Source organism: Chelonia mydas, chromosome 6 (genome assembly GCF_015237465.2).
Source record: "Chelonia mydas isolate rCheMyd1 chromosome 6, rCheMyd1.pri.v2, whole genome shotgun sequence".
Classification (NCBI taxonomy): Eukaryota; Metazoa; Chordata; order Testudines; family Cheloniidae; genus Chelonia; species Chelonia mydas.
Window position 1 is genome coordinate 52,655,941 of NC_051246.2, and position 19,447 is coordinate 52,675,387.

The 19,447-nt window shown below is 43.9% G+C and overlaps 1 protein-coding gene across 2 annotated transcripts in view; it reads right to left on the reverse strand.

Moving 5' to 3' along the window:
• Window positions 1–19,447, reverse strand: part of ABTB2 (ankyrin repeat and BTB domain containing 2) — a 192,796-nt gene that overhangs the window by 48,759 nt on the left and 124,590 nt on the right. For both annotated transcript variants that reach the window (XM_043548297.1, XM_007067964.4), the window contains 2 exons: window positions 11,273–11,419; window positions 8,198–8,408 (listed from right to left, as the gene is read on the reverse strand). In XM_043548297.1, the coding sequence (XP_043404232.1) occupies window positions 8,198–8,408; window positions 11,273–11,419 (358 nt within the window). The remainder of the gene's footprint in view (window positions 1–8,197; window positions 8,409–11,272; window positions 11,420–19,447) is intronic.

The following is a 19,447-nucleotide window of genomic DNA, read 5'->3' on the forward strand; positions in this document are numbered from 1 at the left end:
AACCCTGGGCTCCAACACTTTGTCAAATAAATGTCTAATTCTTTATTTAGTAACTAGCTAAGCCATTCGTCTCAATATTTAAGGAGTACTTGTGGCACCTTAGAGACTAACCAATTTATTTGAGCATAAGCTTTCGTGAGCTACAGCTCACTTCATCGGATGCAGCTGTAGCTCACGAAAGCTTATGCTCAAATAAATTGGTTAGTCTCTAAGGTGCCACAAGTACTCCTTCTCTTTTTGCGAATACAGACTAACATGGCTGTTACTCTGAAACTTCTCAATATTTAAGTGACATTTAATCCTGAGAGAAGCTAGCACCATAAAGTGCTGGTGCCTTTCCTCTGGGTTCTGGGAGCATCAGCATTGCTGCATTTCTCATCCTTCTCCACTGAACCACATTGCAGAGCAGACATTGCTGCGCATACTCCATACAGCAGAAGACACAGAAGGAAAACAGCTAGTCTCAACTGGTCATCCTTTCTTCTGCTGCCTGGCAAACCACAGTGTGCACTGAAAGGCAACAGATGATGGCAATAACGTCTATACATTGCTCCAGCTCGGCCCTTTTGGCAACTGAGGCTTGAATGTTATTCATGGCCGTTGGAGCCAGTGAGGTAACGGATGGGAGGGGCTCTTCTCTGAAGTAGGAAATTCTTAGGTCACTTTTGAACCTGGTACATAGAGCAGCTGCCCAGCTGAAAGCAAAAAGAGCATCAGCCATTCTGAGGCATTTCAGTGCAACTGGGGGTGGGAGGATTTGACTGATAGCGGCCTGGTTGGCAGTCACTTCACAAAAACAGCCCCCTCTGAGTGAACAGCAAAATCTGACATAAGTATTCTGAAGGCCTCCAGTGGCCAGCAGTCAGAACCACAGTTTCTCTTGTTCCCATGAGCTGAGCCCTTGTGTACTCATGGATGGCTTTTTGCAGTGCTCACAGCTTTTTCAGCCTAGAAACAGTCAGTTTCTATCAAGCTGGCAAGTCCTGAATTTTTACTGCTGGCTGAATGGGGCCTTCTCCATCAGCTCTGGAATAAAGTTTTTATTGAGAGATTTAAATGCATGAAGAGATTGTGAGCCTCTGCCAACACAGTGTTATATACTCTCTGCCATTCAGAATAAAATGACACATGTGCAACCTGGACAGTTCATAAAGCTCTGACAATACTGGCTCCACTGACAGTGATGATAGACATGATTAGACTTAAAAATAAAATATTCCAAAGTGCTTTACAAAGCAATGCTATCAAGAAACAACCACTGCAGAAAATTGGTATCTTGGGCTTATGGGCTTACATTCCACCTGAGGATCTCAAAGCATTTTACAAAGGTGGGGAAGGTATCATATCCCCTTTTTACAAATAGGGAAGTTGAAGCATAGGAAGAACATAAGAACAACCACACTGGGTCAGACCAATGGTTCATCTAGCCCAATATCCTGTCTTCTGACAGTGGCCAAAGCCAGGTGCTTCAGAGGGGAAGAACAGAACAGGCAATCAGTGAGTGATCCATCCCCCATTGTCCACTCCCAGTTTCTGACAATCAGAAGCTGGGACACTCAGATCATGGTGTTTCATCCCTGACCATCTTGGCTAATAGCCATTGATGGATCTATTCTCCATGAATTTATCTAGTTCTTTTTTTATCCCAATTATAGTTTTGGCCTTCACAGCATCCCCTGGCCACAAGTTCCAAGGGTTGTGCGTTGTGTGAAGAAATACTTCTTTTTGTTTGTTTAAACCTGCTATTAATTTAATTGGGTGACCCCTAGTTCTTCTGTAATGTGAAGGAGTAAATAACACTTCCTCATTCACTTTCTCCACACCATTCATGATTTTATAGACCTCTATCATATCCCACCCTTGGCTGTCTCTTTTCCAAGCTGAAAAATCCCAGTCTTTTTAATCTCTCTTCATACAGAAGCTGTTAACTGACTTGCCCAAAGTCACATAACAAATCAGCAGCACAATAAGGAATAAAACTCAAGTTTCTTGCATTCTACTTCCTTACTCTAAGTTCATGCTCTCTCCCCTGCAGCAACCATTGCAGGCATGTGACAACACGCCCACAACCTTGGACACCCCATCCTCTTTTGGAGGCAGTATGGTCCAGTGGCGAGCAGACTGGCCTAGGAGTTACATGGGGCCCATGGTTTCTATTCCTGGCTCTGGTACGGCCCTGCTCTGCAAACTTGGCCAAGTCACTTCACCTCTCTGTGAATCCGTTTCTCCATTTGTAACATGGGGATAATGACACCTTTATTTCTAAAGCACTTTGAGATCTATGGATGAAGAGATAAGTATTCCAGAAGATCTATCATCTAAGAAATAAGTATTATTATCTTGGCCAGATACCACAGTTATCTTCTACTCCTTTGAAAAACACCACAATATCTTTAAATTCCACCTGGAAAGGTAGCAGATGTGGGCAAAGGGCCCTTGGTTTAACATGGGATAGTCCTTCTCAAAATGCAGTGCCCCATAGTCCCACTAGCATTGGACATGATCACGGAATGTAGAATGCTACCCTCTGAGCCAGCCAGTGAGAAAGGTCTAAGTGGGTTGTACATGCCCCAGAGATGCTCCCTGCCCTGTGTTCTCACTTCCCTTGGGCAGCAAGCAGAGGCCTGGGGAGCGTGATCCAGCCAGCAGCAGCATGGAGGAAGCACCTCTGGGGCGCACACAGTGGGGACAGGCTGCTAGCTGTCTGCTCCCCGGCGCCAGTCACTTCCTCCATGCTGCTGCCCCTTGCTCTCACTTCCCCAGCAGGCAGCGGCATGGGGAGCAGGACCCAGCCAGGAAGTGGCCGGAGCCAGCAAGTGGACGGACAGTCAGCAGTCATGGTGGCCCGGCTGTGGAGAGAGAAGGGCTGGCTGGGGCTGTAGGAGGGGATAGGGCTGGAAGAGCCAAGCTTGGGAGGAGAGGGAAAGCAGAGGCCAGAGGGCTGACAAGGGGAGCAGGGGTAATGGTGGGTCTCCCCACAAAAAAGACAAAATGCAGTTAGTCGCCTTAGTAACAGTTTAGGAACCACTGCTCTGAGTGATACTGACATCAGCAAGGGGAAAAAACAGGGCAGGAGCTTCGGGAGCGAGCCACACCTGTTTGTTCTTCACACAACGAAAATATGTTGGCTGCTGTGTAATCTTTGTGAAACCCGAGAGATATGAGTGCCTGGTGCATACTGATTTTTGCCAGTGACTAAGGCAGATGTGTTCTGATATGACACTCATGAGCTCTGACGCCCTCAGGCAATCTGGGATTTGTTGCTATGCAAAGATTTACTCACATCTCAGATCCTTGTCTAGAGGGTTTGACATGGTATTTCACAGGTGTGGCACTTTGCAAATTGCAAAACACCTCCCTGGGTGTCTCATTTGGCACAATGCAGCAGACAGTACTCTGCATGTGCAGAGGATGAGGCCAAGATGGGGTTCAAAGTACATCATGTAACAAACATGCTGTTTTCAACAGGGACAATGTTCCAAGGCTTTTTACTTACTGATGCCTGTTTTCTCTCTTCACTGCAGCTTTCTGCCTCTGGACAGGAATCAGAACACCACAGAGCCGCATCACCAGCCAACAAGCTTCCCCAGGTTTCAATGTGAAAATATACACTAGAGTCCTAAATAGGAGGCTCCTGCCACTTGCCAACCTGCAGAGAGGCTCCCAAGCTTCTCTCACTCCCACATGGCTCTCACTATCTCTACCCCTTCATTTACTGCCACCACTTTTGGTCTATTAATTTGGCTGCTAAGGGAGTTACCATGGTCAAGGAGGTGCAGTTTGCATGTTCTTATGAACAGAGGGGGCCTAAGTGTGCAGGCCACTTGCATGGGAATTCTCACACACAGTTTACACTTCCCCTTTATATGTGCATTCTCACACTCCCTCACATACACATGAATTGCACTCAGAATGAGTTGGTTGTAGGGTGCTGAGTCTGCATGTATCAGCAGCTCTGTAGTTTGACAACATGTTTTCAGCACCATTTTGACAGCCTAGACATGACAGCAGCCATCAGGGATGGTTTTAGGATAGTGAATTCTATATTCCCCCAGTGTCAGAGAGAAGCACTAAAAAGTCCTTTCCAACCCTGATTTTGCAGTGATTTTCATAGTATGCCCCTTCATAAGTGTAATGGGTGGCATAAAACTGATTGACAAAGAGCTCATCTGAGAAAGCAAATGGCTAATAGGTTGTGAGCTTTGAATTTGCAACAGCAATTCCCACTGAAGTAAATAGGAGTTGCAGGTGCTCAGAGCTTCTCAAAATCAGTCCTGAGTTTACAAGACTAGACCTGTAACTCTAATAATCATCTCCCTCCTTACTAAATTTAGGGCTTTTTTAAAACATTGATAGATTTTGCATGGCAACCCAGGAACCACAGCACAAACAATTGCAAAGCATTTCAGCATTATTGTCCTGGTTCATGACTGAGATTTTTCATTAGAAAATAGCCCAGATTTGCAGTACACATTAAAAGTATATTCTAGAGAGACCATAAATGCACAATAGAGCAATGCAGAGTTTGCAGCTGATTTAGCACAGCTCAGTAAAGAATAAAAGGGCTGGCTACACAGCTCTGCCAAGTCAGAGTAGGTGAATCAATGCCTTCATCTATCAGACTGCGCCCTGGCACACACTCATGCAACCTGGACTGTCTTTTCCCTTTAGTTGGGAATGAATAAACAGACTCATGTACAAAGCGTCCCCAGCAATATTTACCCCACTAGCCATGTTAAATAACAGGGATTGGGGTCAATGGGGTATGGACACATACAAACATATCTTGGAACAGATTCCAAGTGGGGTTGGAAGTTAGTTGCTGTTGGTATATCCAGCAGTTTGACTTACACAGGTTCCATCAAAGTTTGAAGCCATTTGCTCAGTCTGGTATATTCAGGCTCATGTTTTTTTTTCTAATGCCAAAATTTTGATTTTTTTTTTTAAATTATCACTTTTAATTTCCTGTACACCTAAGTCTCGATCCGAAGTAAGTGGTGAGAAATATTCCAAAAACCTGCTGCTGATGCAGCATCTAGTATTGATTTAAACATAAAATAGACATACAGCTTGCATTGAAATTGTGATATTGCATTCTCTAACCCAGCTCTGGAGATCATAGAAGGGATGCAGGTGTGGAGGAAAAATGGAAAACTGGGACGGCATTCATGTTTTAACCCATATAAAACTCTGATCAACTACTCTCACTGGGTATGTCTACTGTAATGTAGACATACTGTGTGTGACCTTTTCAGATTGGTAGGCCAACTTTGCAGTTATTACATTTGCATCCCCTTCCCTATTTTAACCATGTAACTTTATTCTTTATCTATCTAGATACAACAACTTAAAATGAAACCTGCTGCATTCCCTGTTTCCTCTTATTTCTATCACAAGCTCACACTGGTTCTCTCCAGTTGCTTCTATTCCCACCAGACAGATCTTTTTAAGGTTTTGGTTTCTTCTGGAGGAAGATCAGGCATCAGTACAGGGAGAATTATTATTCTGGAATACAGTAGCACGCCAATAAGATTGAGACCCCATTGGGGTTGGTGCTGCACAAGAACATAGTAACAGTCTGCCCGGATGAGCAAAGGAATCTCCCTGACAGTCTGCTAAGGGGTAGGGTTGTGAAGGGATTCAAGAAGGAACATCTTTCAGACTGAGATGTGCACTCTGCTTTCTCTATCAGGGACACTTTATAATTGTGCTCTCTTTGTCTTTATTGTAGATTTTAAAAAATGGCAAATACTCAGGCTGAAATTATAGCAGTTGCTGTTTGGATAAAGTGACCAGACGTCCTTTTTTCCCTCCAAGACTTCTGCATTCTGTCCTGGAAATCTGGAACCAGGAAATGGGACACCCATTTTTATGCTCAGCACCTCTCCTCACCCACGGGTCCTGCTGGGGGCTCTGCTCAGAAGCTGTTATCCCCTGTGCCTGAGGACAGCAGCTACAGCAGACTTACCACCCACCACCATCGGGGGTTGGCCAGTGGCACTTGCACCATCATCAGGCCTGAAGGAGTGAGGCCTGGCTGGCAGCGATGGCAACAGCAGCAACAGTCAGGCTTGCAAAAGTGGGGCTTGGCAGCGGCACCAGCCCAGAAGGTGATGAGAAGGGGTGAATGCATGAAATGGGCTGGTCCATGTCCACACTGGGAAACAGGGGAAGAGAAAGTCATGAAGGACCCTGTCCGGGGATGTGTGGAAAGGCCAATTTGTTGTAATTTATAAATTATTTTCTCTGTTAGTGTTATTAAAGTGACTTTCAGCTAACTTTTAAAAATGACATTAGATGTTAAATTTGTTTTTTTATTATTTTTAAGTGAGAAAAAAATTGTAAGTTAAAAACATCTCTTTTTAAATTAATGGGAGATTGAGAGTGACAGTAGAATAATCTGTTTTTATCATATTGTTACGGCAGGTGTCACTTGGTGGTGCTGTTACACACAGTCTTCCAAGTTCTTAGCCGGCAAGCAAGTTTTGGACAGGCTGACATGTAAGTCTTGGGAAGCTGTGCTAGGTTGTTGTTAGTTGGATTATGCAAGATTGGATATAGAGGCAGCTTGGGGAGAGAGGAAGCCGTGTGAGCAGCTGGAGAATTTGCTGTCTGCCTTGGGCTCTGATAAGAATCCATTCTTGAGGCAGAATTGCTCCTTGGGAACCAGGCACTGGTTGGGCTGTGATGCCTGAAAGAAGGGATTGCCCTGCATGCTGTTCAACCATCTCATCCCAGGACTGGCGAATGTGTGCAAATAAAGCAAATTTACGCTTAGAGTATATCTGGATTCCATATCACCAATTTCTCTTTCACTGGAGAACTGACCTATAAGGCCCTGGACATCTGCTGCCACTCAGCACAAGGGGGACACTGGGGTCAGTAGAGGACATTGGTGTTGGAATAAGGGGCCACAGTATTAATAAATCTGTGGCAGGTATCATCTCTTCCCCCGCTCCTGTGCGTTTTCATTTTGAGAATGTGGCCACCTGGCATGGGAGTTGGAATCTAACACATTGCAAGCCTAGGATGCTTCTCAACCTGAGACTGCTCTCAAAAGGAGCAAAGGGATATGCTGTGTGCTTGACTTTCTGCCAGGCTGACAATGAACCACACAGCAGAAGGCACACTAACATGTCCTGGGTACAGCTGGCCAGAAACTGGAATTCCTATTCCATGGAGCATTCAGAAATTTTAAAAAATAATAATTCCAAAACGGAACAAAAATGAAATTTCAGCATTGCTTGTGGAATGTGAATACCAAAGTTTTGTTTTGCTGAAGAGCTGGGATACTGGAAGCCCTAGCTCAGGGGCAGTCCATCCGGTGGGCTGCCCCAAAACCAGGGACCCTGGGAACCAGGAAGACGGGAAGCCCTAGAGATCCAGGCTAGCAAAGAGCTGCAAGTCTAGGAGCTGGACTCCCAGGCTCCCCATCAGCCTGCCAGGTGGGCTGCTGAGGAGCTGGGTGGGTGAGTCAGCAGGAACCCAGGCAGGTTTTGAAACCTGGCTGGCAGGCAGAGCTGTATCAGAAACCTGCAGGGTTTCTGTCAGAATTTAGTCAAAAAATCAATACGTGCCCCCAGAACGTTTCAATTTAGACAAATCAACCTTTTCTGATTAAAAAATATTCCACTGGAAAATTTCCAACCAGATCTAATAATAAGACTACTTGCAGAGTCAGGTACTACTTGACACGAGTAAGAGTGGCCCTTTTGTTTTTATTGGGGTATTGACTTCTTGTGTAAGTTTCCCACCTACTAGACACGTAGCAGCAACTGAAACAAGCCCCCTCTCAGGCTCTCCACTGCAATCAACCTTCGTATTCCCAAGAATGATGACAATCATTAATCAGTGGTATTGGGAAGGTAACGTTTTCTTTGGTAAGGTCTTTACTGCTTTAGGCAGCCACATGCACTCCTGGCAATGTCCCTAGACAAGCCTTGCTGGCGATATACAGTATACATCTTGCTCGGAAAAGACTGTCTGAGAAAGCAGCTTGCTTCCCAGCTCCAATTCCAACACCTTGTAAACTTGGCAAGACTAATGACCCATGCTGGCTGGACAGCAGGAATAACTGATGCCTGATAGATAGCTTCCTGCAAACGAACTGCACTGCACATAAGCCCTGAGCTATTCTGCAAAAGGAGGCCTTGTTGGCCTGATTTCCTTACTGCTAACAGTTAACAGACTTCCCTACCGTTCATTGTTCAGGGTCATCCTTGGCGGATCCAGGTTGGGGTTCTCCATGGACTCCATCTGAGGACAGCGTAGGAAGTAGTAGAGGGTATGGAGGGCATCAGGGGACCAGGTAATGGGCTGCTGTTGCCTGGTTTGCCGGATAGGGCTCATGCCGGGGCGGAGGGTGTTCAAACATTGCATGTGGTGCATTGCTCGCGATACCAAGTCACCTGCACAAAAGGGGACAGGAAAAGCATTTCTGAATGTTCATCCAGACCCATATGCTTATTTTTTCAGCTAAATAAAATCACTGGCAACTGAGAAAGCCTTCTTTGTGTGTAATTATTATTTACCCACTAAGCCAATAGGCAGGTCCTGGAGCTGCCATTTTATAGTTTATTGCAGTGGTTCTCAACCTGTGGCCCAATCAGCACAGAGCTGTGGCCCATGTGACATCCTCAGGGCCACACAGATAGTAATGGATGTGGCCCACAATGTTAAATAGGTTGAGAACCACTGGTTTATTGCAATGGAAATTTAATTTCCTTTTAAATTCCTAGTCATTAGACAAGTCATGGTAGAATTAAACTACTATCTAAGTAGCTAAACTTGCCTGTCATCTGGGATCGGTGTGATGACTTTGCATTATTTTTCTTTGCTATTTTAATGCTGTTTCTTTTCTTCTGAAGCCACATCCATGGGTTTCTTGCCTGCCTTTGGCTAATGAAACACACTTTGTAAGATCCTACATCAGCACTGGGTTGGGAACATAATTTATGCAAGGGGACAGAGGCAGCGTCCATGTAGGTTGCTTGTTTTGGTTCTTCCTGTCCTCTACATGTTATGAGGCCAGACCAGTTCCCTACATTGGAGCCATCTGATCCCACCTAACTAGCCCTCAAGTCCCAGCTGTGTGCCCAGGTTCTTATGATAGAAAGAGGAAAGCCTCTGTCCTAGTTGGAAGTCCCTTCTTGTTGGTGTCTGCTTCTCTTATCCTCCTCACTGTTCTCTAGCTGAAGATTGCTTCCAAGGAGTAACAACATCCATCTCCCTTATTAAAGGGCCAGTCCTTATATTTCTCTCTCTCTCTGATTTTCACAGACCCTGCTGGAAGTCTCTCCCTGAGCCTCATAAAGGTCTCAACTCAAGGAGAAAGCATCCAGTGTCTTCTGAGCTGCTCAGTTCTTGGGGATTCTGAACCCTTGTCAACCGTCCTGTGTCAATACATTGGAAGACTCCTGACCAGGCAACTGGGAGGGGGAAAATCTATGTTACACAGCTGTTACTAAGAAGATACTAACCCTTCCCCCTCAGAACAGGAAGCTGCTGTGGGTTAGCGCCTGCAGAGAACACCTTTGGCTATATAAATCCCAAGTGCTCTTCAGCTGACACTTGCTTTAAACATACTATACCCCACGTTACAAACACTACAGTAGCCTGACAGTAAAGGCCTCAAGTGTTACAATTTACAGTAGTGGTATTCCCGCAGCACTAGTCTGAACCACTACTATAGAATACCATATAGGCACAGGATCTCTTTTTTCCCTGGGAATCTTCTGTTGCTTTATGTTCTACCCTCCTCTAGAATCCTCACAGGAAATGTTCCTCCATTGTGTTCTATGGTTACAATGCTGGGAAAGGATGGAATTGAAATAGCCACCAACACCAAGCTGGGTCTGAGATGGCGCATTGAACTTAGCCACACAAAATGTGAATTCACCCCCCTCCACCCCCACCTTGACTCCCAGTGCAGTTCTTAGGATGATGCTAATCCACTTAGGTCTAACAGCAAAAAGACCAAGTTTACTACGATGCCTCCAGCTGAACGCTTTAGGGATTGATATTACACAGGCTGGGGAAAACACATGGCTACTGTATGTCTGAGCATTATGCAGTTATTAGTGAGTCAGATCGATGGGGTGTTAAAACCTCACTTTGCAACGTGAAGCTGTGCACTCATTCGTCGCATAGTAAATTCATTTTACAAGTAGACTCCAGAGAGGAAAAAACCTCCTAATGTCTCTGCCTTTCCCATTTCTGTTGCTCCTGAATCTTTCCCTAAAACCCAAACATTCTTACAAGAGTCCTATGCATCTTCTAGCTTCTGTGCTAATCCGGAATACCGCATGATCAGAAAAGAAATGCATCTGGAATTCAAATTTTCAGCAAAGAATAACATCCCACTCCCTACTTCTTTGGCAACCTCCAGACCATATTTTAAAATCAGTAGGTGACTATATCAGGACATCCATTCACTAGACGTAATGACTAAGCTGGCCAAAGCAGGGACTAGGAAAGAGGGAGAGGAAGCCGCATTCAATCATGGGCCCATGCTACAAAAGCTCCCTTGTGTTCCAGCATAAATAGAGGTGTGTTAAAAGAATTTGAAAAACCTCAAATTAAGGCAAGTTGCAAAATAAATGGTGAAACCACAAGCTCCGGGCCTGGCCAACCCCTGATATTCATTAGCCTTCAGATCATGGGGACTGGGACAGTGGTGCCAGCAGAAATTTTGCAAGGAAAACCAGGCCAGGAAAACACAAATCATTTTGGTTTATTTTAAAGGGGCACTGTCAAGTAGTTTAGGCCCAAAATCTGGGGTTTGTTAACAAAAAAGATTTACGAAATTGATTATATCAGAAGCATTCTCAGGATTTCCCTCCTCCTCATTTTTGTATTTTAAATTAAAACAAAAAACTTTCCCCTGGAGCGTCTGCCATCCAAACTTTACTAGTGTATGACAACTAGAAAGTGAATTTGTGGCCATTTGACTAACTGCTGTTAATCTGGTGCTCCGACATTAGGCTGATGAAAGCCATTTAAGCACCTACATAGCTAGTAAATAGATCTTTCACCAGCACTGAAGTCACTAAGACAAAGAATAAAATGCTGGAAGAGGGACATTTTATGCATAAATTAAGCATAAAACATCCTAATCTGATTTCCACGAACAGCACCCTGAAACAATCAAATTTTACATAACATGGAACCAATGCCGCTCATGCTGAAGCCAATGACAAAACTGCCATTGACTTCAATAGCAGCAGGCCTTATATTTTGTTTAAACAAACGATCAGTTACAGCTGAAACTCACTTAGTTCTGAGATGCTTCCAACGCAAGTCGCCAAGAGAGACTGTTCCAGAGTTCGGAGCTCCAGCTGGGCATACGCATCGGCCCGTCCATCACTGCTTATGGAGCCATCATTGTAGGGGCTGAAGTAGGCAGGCAGAGACAGCACACCTGAGGAGAGCAAGTGAACAGGTCTGTTACAAGTGAAATTGCAGGGCCAGGGGAATACTCCACCATTCAGGGATGGAATGGAAATACTGGAAGCACTGATTTCTGTTTGTAGTGGTGACTGGGGAATTCAATGCATGCTGCTCACTCAGCCACAGTGCTCAGAAGGTCTTTGGAACCAATTAATTCTGTTGATTGGCAGAAGCGGAGCAGCTGGGCTCTAGGGAGCAAACACAGATACTGTTTGCAGCCTGTAAATGCTGGGAACAAAGAGTTTGTAAAATTATTTTATTGTAAAATTACAACAAAAGCTTTGGAGAATCTAAAGAAGCCTTTAAAGGTATGTCCACACAGTAAAAAAATCCCACGGCAGTGAGTTTCAGAGTTCAGGTCAACTGACTCTGGCTTGCATTTCAGGGCCAAAAATAGCAGTGTAGATGTTTGGGCTTGGGCTCCAAAGCCCTCCCCCCTTGCTGGGTGTCAGAGCCCAGGCTCTCACCTGAGCATCTACTCTGCTATATTTAGCCCCGCAGCGCAAGCCCAAGTCAGTTGAACCAGGCTCTGATACTCACTGCCATGGGTCTTTTTTTTTTTTTTTTTTTTTTATTTAGCTGTGTAGACATACCCTAAAACAGAGCCAAATTGGGTGAGAGTTTGGTGCAACTGGAAGTACTGTTTAGAGCCTGTTATAACGTCCACAGGCACTGAGCGAGCTTACACAGGCAATTCAACCATTGCACTGGAATCCTGATGTGCAGCAGCTCCCATAATTCCACTCCTGGATCCATCACACAATTCCTTGCTATTCCAGACCTGGGACCCCATACACTTCTCTGTCAACATACCTCAATCTTGATCTGTGGCACCCTAAGCTATTCAGTCTTTTGTCCCCACACAGCTCTGCTAATGCATTTCAGTACTGTCATGCAATACCCCTACTGTTCCAGTCCTAGATGTGGAGAGTGCTTCATTCTAAATCTGCAGCCACCTCCTGTCATGTCAGTCCCCTGCCTCCCATCAAGCAGATAATTGCCAATTAACCTGCACCACACTGGGAGATCTTTGTTACTTTGTCTTGATGTTTTCTTTTGAGATTTTATACAGAATTGATCTCTCCCTCCTTCTCCCATTCAGCAAGACACCTCCTCTTCACATCCTGTTCAGTGGCACAGCCAACGATTGCATCAAGAACTTCCTAGACATTCTGAGGATAAGGGAATGATTTATCCTGCTGTGTCTCTGCACTGTACATCACTGTTGGCTAATGCAGAAAACCCTGCCAATGGTCTCTAATCTGAATAATTAGGAAGCTCGAGTTCTAAGAATTAATAGAAGCAACACATGCAAACTGGAAGCGCTCACTCACTACACAGAGTGTGAGCCCACTTCCTTTTCCCATGTTAGTCCTATGAAAGGACATTTTAAGGCATATGGATTGAATTTACAACAGTGGGAGAAGGAAAATGGGCTGATTTGTTAAAAGTTTCAAATGGAGCACATAACTTTAGGAAGGTGGAAACAGAAATGGGCAGTTACATTAATAAAACAAGCAGGGCACACACACACACAAAAAAGCTTTCGGTGCAGATCACCCTCCCCTCTGCTTTCTCCCCCAACGGTTTCAACTGCAAGTTGGTTGGTTTGTTTTAATTACAAATAAAGATTTTGTAGAATGATTTAAGCTGGGCAGACAAATCAAGCAAATTTTCTCAGCTTTTCAGGTTATGATTTGGCAGTTGTTGGGAACAGTTGGAAATAAAAGTGATTTATTCACTGGGAAAAGTCACTCATATCTGCCCACAAAGTATAGTAGTATTAGAGGGCAAAATATTTAGGGTCTAATGATTCCGCTGGCTGGGAGAGAGGTATGCCTGTTACTTAAGTGGGAGATGAGAATGGAATTAAGTCCTTAAGGCCTAATCCACAGCCCACTGATGTCTGTGGCTGTATTCCATTGATATAAATGGGTTTGGGATCAGGCCCTTAATATAGAGCAATAGCATTTATAAAATTTGTTTCCTGTTAATTTAGCAGTGTGTGCGTTTTTCACAATTGAAGGGTATTGAGTCCCTGACAGAGTCCTGAGAACCATCCCCTTTTCCCCTGTTGTAGCCTCTCCTTTCTGCAAGGCTCCACAGCACGCTAGCCATTCTTCTGGAAGAGGACTGGAGAGAGCTTCCTATGTAGCACATCAGCACCCTTCCTTAACAGGCCAGAGTAATACATTCCATTCCCCCAGCGAGCAACAAGCTTGCTGGCATCTGAAACACTTTGTGGCCTGGGTGAAGGAAGCAAAAGGCCAGAAGGCAACTTCAATACTTGCCGTAAACAACTGCAATTCCATTGACATGAATCTCCTCTAGCTGTTAGCCATATAGGCCTGTGATACATATGTGAGCAATTCTGATTCTCTTCATTAGAGAGCAGTGCACACATGTACCCTTCTTTCATAAGGGTTACATTTTTACTCATTACTGCATTTTACACTCACTGCATTCTTTCTTGGAGATGAAAGGGTCCTGTAGTGGAGAGAAAGAGCACTTTGCTCACAACTTTTCAAGAGACTAACAGGAGCGACTGACTGGGCAGCAAGAGTACAATATTCACCACAGCTTGTTTACAGCCTACTTTACTGTGCTAATTTTGGTACTACTTCCGTAGTCCCCATCACTTCATGGGAGGTAGAGAAGTACTGTTAGTCCCACTTTGCAGATGAGGAACTGAGCCCCAGATGGATCTGTAGCCACACTGAGTCCATTAGGGTTGGACTCATGTAACTGGGAGCCAAATTTGATCTTGTATCTTTTAACCTACAAGAGTCAAACATGGTTTTCATGATGGATAGAGTCAACTGCACTGCAACACGCTATTCTGATTGCAGATATCAGAAATGTTCTGTAGCAGAGATAACAACACAGTCCCACCCAGAAGTGGAATAATTTTCTGAAACGGTGTTAATCTGACAAAAAAGCAGAAACTCAGACAGATGCTTCACTTTACTTCTCAGAGACATGTGGATAATGTATAAATCTCACTCCGAGCTGGAGGTGCTGATGGTGATTCTGATTTGGTAATGTCACATGCTTTTACATGCCACTGGGATAGGTTATTATGAATGCGTCAGACTGTGAACATCTTACCTTACTTTTGTATCATGACTTTGCAAAGGTGGAAGTGGAGCATATTCTAAATGGTTAGAAAAGGAGTTAAGAGTGGCTGTGCCGCTGACTGACTGACCAACCTTGGGCAACTTTCACCGCTTCTCTGTGCCTCAGTTTCCTCCTCTATAAAATGGGGCTAATTATGGTTACCGATCCCAGAGTAGTGCTCTAAATCTTAATTAATATCAGTAAAAGTGTTTTGAGATTTCCAGATAAAAGATACTATAAAAATGCAAAATATGAAGTGTAAATTGTTCTGATTGAATTTGTAGGGCCTGTTTATGAATTTAGATTTGGCTTTATATATTTTTATTCATGGTTATATTGATTTTGATCAAGGCTAACTAAATAAGCAAAATATAACTCAATTAGATTAATTTGTACCTGAACGTTCTCTGTTTACTTTCAATCTGGGAGTAAAACTATAGTTGACATGAATTTCAAGGATATATTTCCCCCACGAAATAACAACCCAAAATAACCTTTAATTACTATGAGGCAATGATCCATCAACAGCACACTTTGTTTTCTATAAAATATTTTTTTGTTGTATGGGTTACATTGTATGACTCTCATCCATTCCTGGCCATGCCCTGGTATTTTGGCCACAAAACTATATATATTTATTTATTGCCAAAGAGATTAAGGAGCTAATCCAACTCCCAATGAAGTCAACAGAAGTCTTTCTACTGATTTCAGTGTGGCATGGATCAGGCCTTAAAATCACAACAATTTAAGCAGCAGCTTTTCCCGAGATTATTGGGAGGTAGCACTACATACAGCAGCCCAACTGAAAACACCTTCATAGTTCTGTGATCAAGGCAAGGTTTAACAACAGTACTTAGTTTCTGATATTTTCATAGGTTTTGAAATAGCAACTGGGAATAAAGCAAGGTTTATTCTACCTCACTTAATATATGAAATCTGCTCCAGGGCTCTTAAAAGGCAGTTACTGGGTGGAGTTCCAGTTACTGGGTGAAGCAGTTCTTCAGAATGAAACTATTCTGCTAGCCTGAAGGTTTTTGAATTGTTGTCTGTAATCTGATGCTTTTTAAGAGCAACTGAAAAATGCTTCTGCAATCTAAATTGAGTCAAGGGACAGACAAAAAACACCACCAACAAAAAATGTTCACACCATTCGACATCTTGTTGCTTTTAGTGGTGCAGTGGGGATGCTGTTATGGCTGGTGGGCCATCACTTCCCAGGCAAGCTGGCCATGCAACTCTGCAGTTTCCACCTGATGTGGGGTTTGGTTCAAGCTCAAAGCTCAGGTCATGTTTCTCGAAAGGTTTGAGAACTTCACGAGTGACTCCTGGGCTGAATTTTGAGTGAAGCTGGGATAATTTGCAGCTTGGCATCAGTCACATGACAATTATGGTTTGGCATCAAAAGATGAACTAGGAGGTTTTGACTGGATTTTGTTTGGAGATTTCACGCTAGAGGGATCAAAATCCCTGTCCATGACATTTTATCTTTACGTTGTTACGCTCTCCAAGTTGTTTGCATGTGATGTTTATGGAAAAGGACTCTCCAATGGGAAGATTTTCACTGTGTTTTCTGGACTTCATAGCACTTTAAAGCAGTTGGTACAGAAATCTGCTGTAATTTAAATCTTTCATGTTGGAAGACAGCTTCTTGACTGTCTTGTCAGCTCTTTGAGGTCTTCCAAATGGTTACATGACGTTTAGAGGTGGCCTTTCAAAAGTGGTAAAGAGCCAGTGAGACTGGTCTGAAAAGCAATGGAATTTTGCCATCTGGGATTCCTTGTGGAGATTGCATAGGGCACTAACTCTATGTTAGAAAGGTGTGACAAAGTCTAAAGAGCTTGGTTCAGGATATATTAAGCTACCGAACACAGATATCGCTATCCCATGGGGCATACGTTGGGGAGTATGGAGAGAAGGAGGGGGTTACATGTTTAACTTGTTTTTAGATGAAACCAGTAAAATTGCATTTGTTTTATATATCTTTCCTCTGGGCAGAACAAAAATAACCTCTTTGAAACAAGGACTATCTTTTTGTTCTGTTTGTACAATGCCTAGCACAGTGGGTTTCATGACTTCCTAGACATTACCATAACATCAACAAACAAAACAAACATGAGACAAAGATCCATTTCAGGAAATTAAACCTAAAGATGAATTTTTGACAGCTCTGGGAGCACTCACTAGATTCAGGATCATATCTAGCCATTTACCTATCCTTAATCATGATACATTTTGTATGAGTCACATATGCACCAAAACAAAAAGTGTAAATAATACACAGGATCCATCAAGAATATAAAAAATAAGAAAGAAAAATGTCTTCTGTCATGGGCATCAAGACAATTTTGCAATATATGTCTTGTGATTAGTTCCATACGGAACATTTACAAAGGTCAAATGTTAACTGAATCCAGTAGGCATGTAGAACTAACATTTTAGAGACAGAATGGTGAAATCCTGCCCCCACTGAAGTTGATGGCAAGACTCCCATTGATTTCAATGGGGCCAGGATTTCACCTAGGAAATCAAGAAGACTCTAATCCAGATGTGGGCAACCTGTGGCCCATCAGAGTAATCTGCTGGTGGGCCATGAGACAGTTTGTTTACTTTGACTGTCCGCAGGTACAGCTTTGCGCAGCTCCCAGTGGCTGTGGTTCACCATTCCCAGCCAATAGGAGCTGTTTGAAGTAGCGGCTGGCCCGCACCACTTCCCGCAGCTCCCAGTGGCCAGGAACGGCAAACTGTGGCCACTGGGAGCTGTGGGTGGCTGTGCCTGTGGACAGTCAATGTAAACAAACTGTCTGATGGCCTGCCAGTGGATTACCCTGACGGGCCACAGGTTGCCCACCACTGCTCTAATCCAATTGCAACTCTAATTGCCCCGTTTGGGTGGGACACAGAGACAGATGTCCTTTTTCTACAAAAAGTGCCGTAAATCTTAAACATCTTGAGTGGCGAGGGATTCCATTAATTTCTGTCCCGCAATGCAGTGCCATGCTACACTGATTCAGAACGGACTCAGAACAAAGAGCACCACCTACCAAGTCACTGCCATCTCCTGGACCTCTTATTTTTCTCCTTGGCAGGCTCTCATCCAAGTACTATAAAAGCTCAAGCCTACTTGGTTTTATGAAATCTGACATCATCACAGCGATAGTCTACTGTTCCTTCTGACAGCAGAGTACACCAGAGGAAACCAGCCAACCAAAGTGTTCCTCCGCTAACATAAAGAAATGTAAACAGGTCAGGTTCTGAGATCAAATACAGTCATGTATCACCCTGATAGGAAGACAGGAGTTGGGAAAGAAGTTTGTGATGGGAGAAGAGTGCTTATAACTGCTAACTAATGGGAAAGTAACAGTTTTGCATGAAGTGATTACAAAACAGATGGGCACATCATTCAGTGGGGCTCTGTCAGCAGTAAGAGAAATCAAAACCAGTCATATGTATGAGCATCCACATTTAACAATCATACCTTAATTCAAAACAAATGCAGGAAGGAGACAGCGGGAGGGAAAGAAAGGCTTAAGCACTGAGACAGAAGGGTCCTTGGATTATCTACAAGTGCACAGTGGTGCACAGTTTAAGAGCCACTGTCTTAGCTGTTCAGTTCTGGAAACTGCTGGGTACAGATCAGATCAATTCACACACCCACACATTAAAATGAGTTTTGTGGTCTCACACTGATTGTTTGTGGCCATCTTTCCACACCAGGCCCCTCACATACATGCACAACTGGCAGCCTCTTCTGAGGGCCAGCCAGGGCTCCATTTGACAATACCAGTCAGGACTTTGGTGCACAAGCATTGCCAGGAATGGGAGAGTAGGGGGTGCTGTAGTCAGGACACTTGTAGAGATGAGGGGATAGAGATTTGGGGGCTAGACTAAAATAGGAGGAGAAGTGTAGGTCAGGATTTAGGGGTGATGGCCAGGGTGAGGAATTGTTGCCAAGATTGGAACAGTTGTGGGTGTTGAAGGTCATGACTTTTGGTGCGGGAGTGTGGGGAAACTTTTACGGTGCCGATCTGTACTACATTTAGCTCTAGGCAGAGCTCTCAGTTTCATGAGTGGAACATACTTTGTGTCCTAATGCACACATCAAAGACTAATACTGGCAGCCATAGTTTGTCTGGGCTTAAGTAACATGTTATCAAGAGCCAGCATTGTCTTCTAGAAAACAATCTGGTCATTATTAGCAAAATATCAATAGGCATTATGTGGCTCAAGCATCATCCATAAAGATGCCCCAAAACTGCAGGCTTAAGGACACCCTAAAAGTCCATTATCTCTCTGCTATAACCTGGCTCACCAGCCCCAATGTTCCATAAGTATGTGGAACAATCAGAGTTTACGGACTCTGCAGCTCTAGGGGAGCTATTACACTAACATTCGGTGTACATTATAGTGCAGAAAATCTGTAAGTCAGCACAAATCCTTAAATGCCTGGCTAATTTCACGGAACTAATCATGCTTTCTACTAATATTGGACTGTCAGAAAACACTAACAGGTTTTTATTTCACCCATCCTTGAAATACAATCATCTCTGGGGTGGAACATGGCTGCCATGCTACATCAGCATCAAATAACTGTTTTGGGAAAAGGAGTGGACCATTGAAAATGCTGGGGTTGGGCTGGAGGTGGGAGGTATAGGGGTAGGGTACTGGAAGTTCCATAGCGTGGCTGGGACAAATGGCATTCTAGATGACCAAGAGTGGATAGAGCCTCTTTTTTACATCGTATTCAAAAGCTGACATGAAGATGGCAGAAGGGCAGCGCACTACCAGCAAACACAGCAATGGGGCATTGGTTATTGTCTCAGAGAGAAGCATGCTACTTACTCAATCACCAGTCCGACTTCCCACACCATGGTGAGTTTTCCTT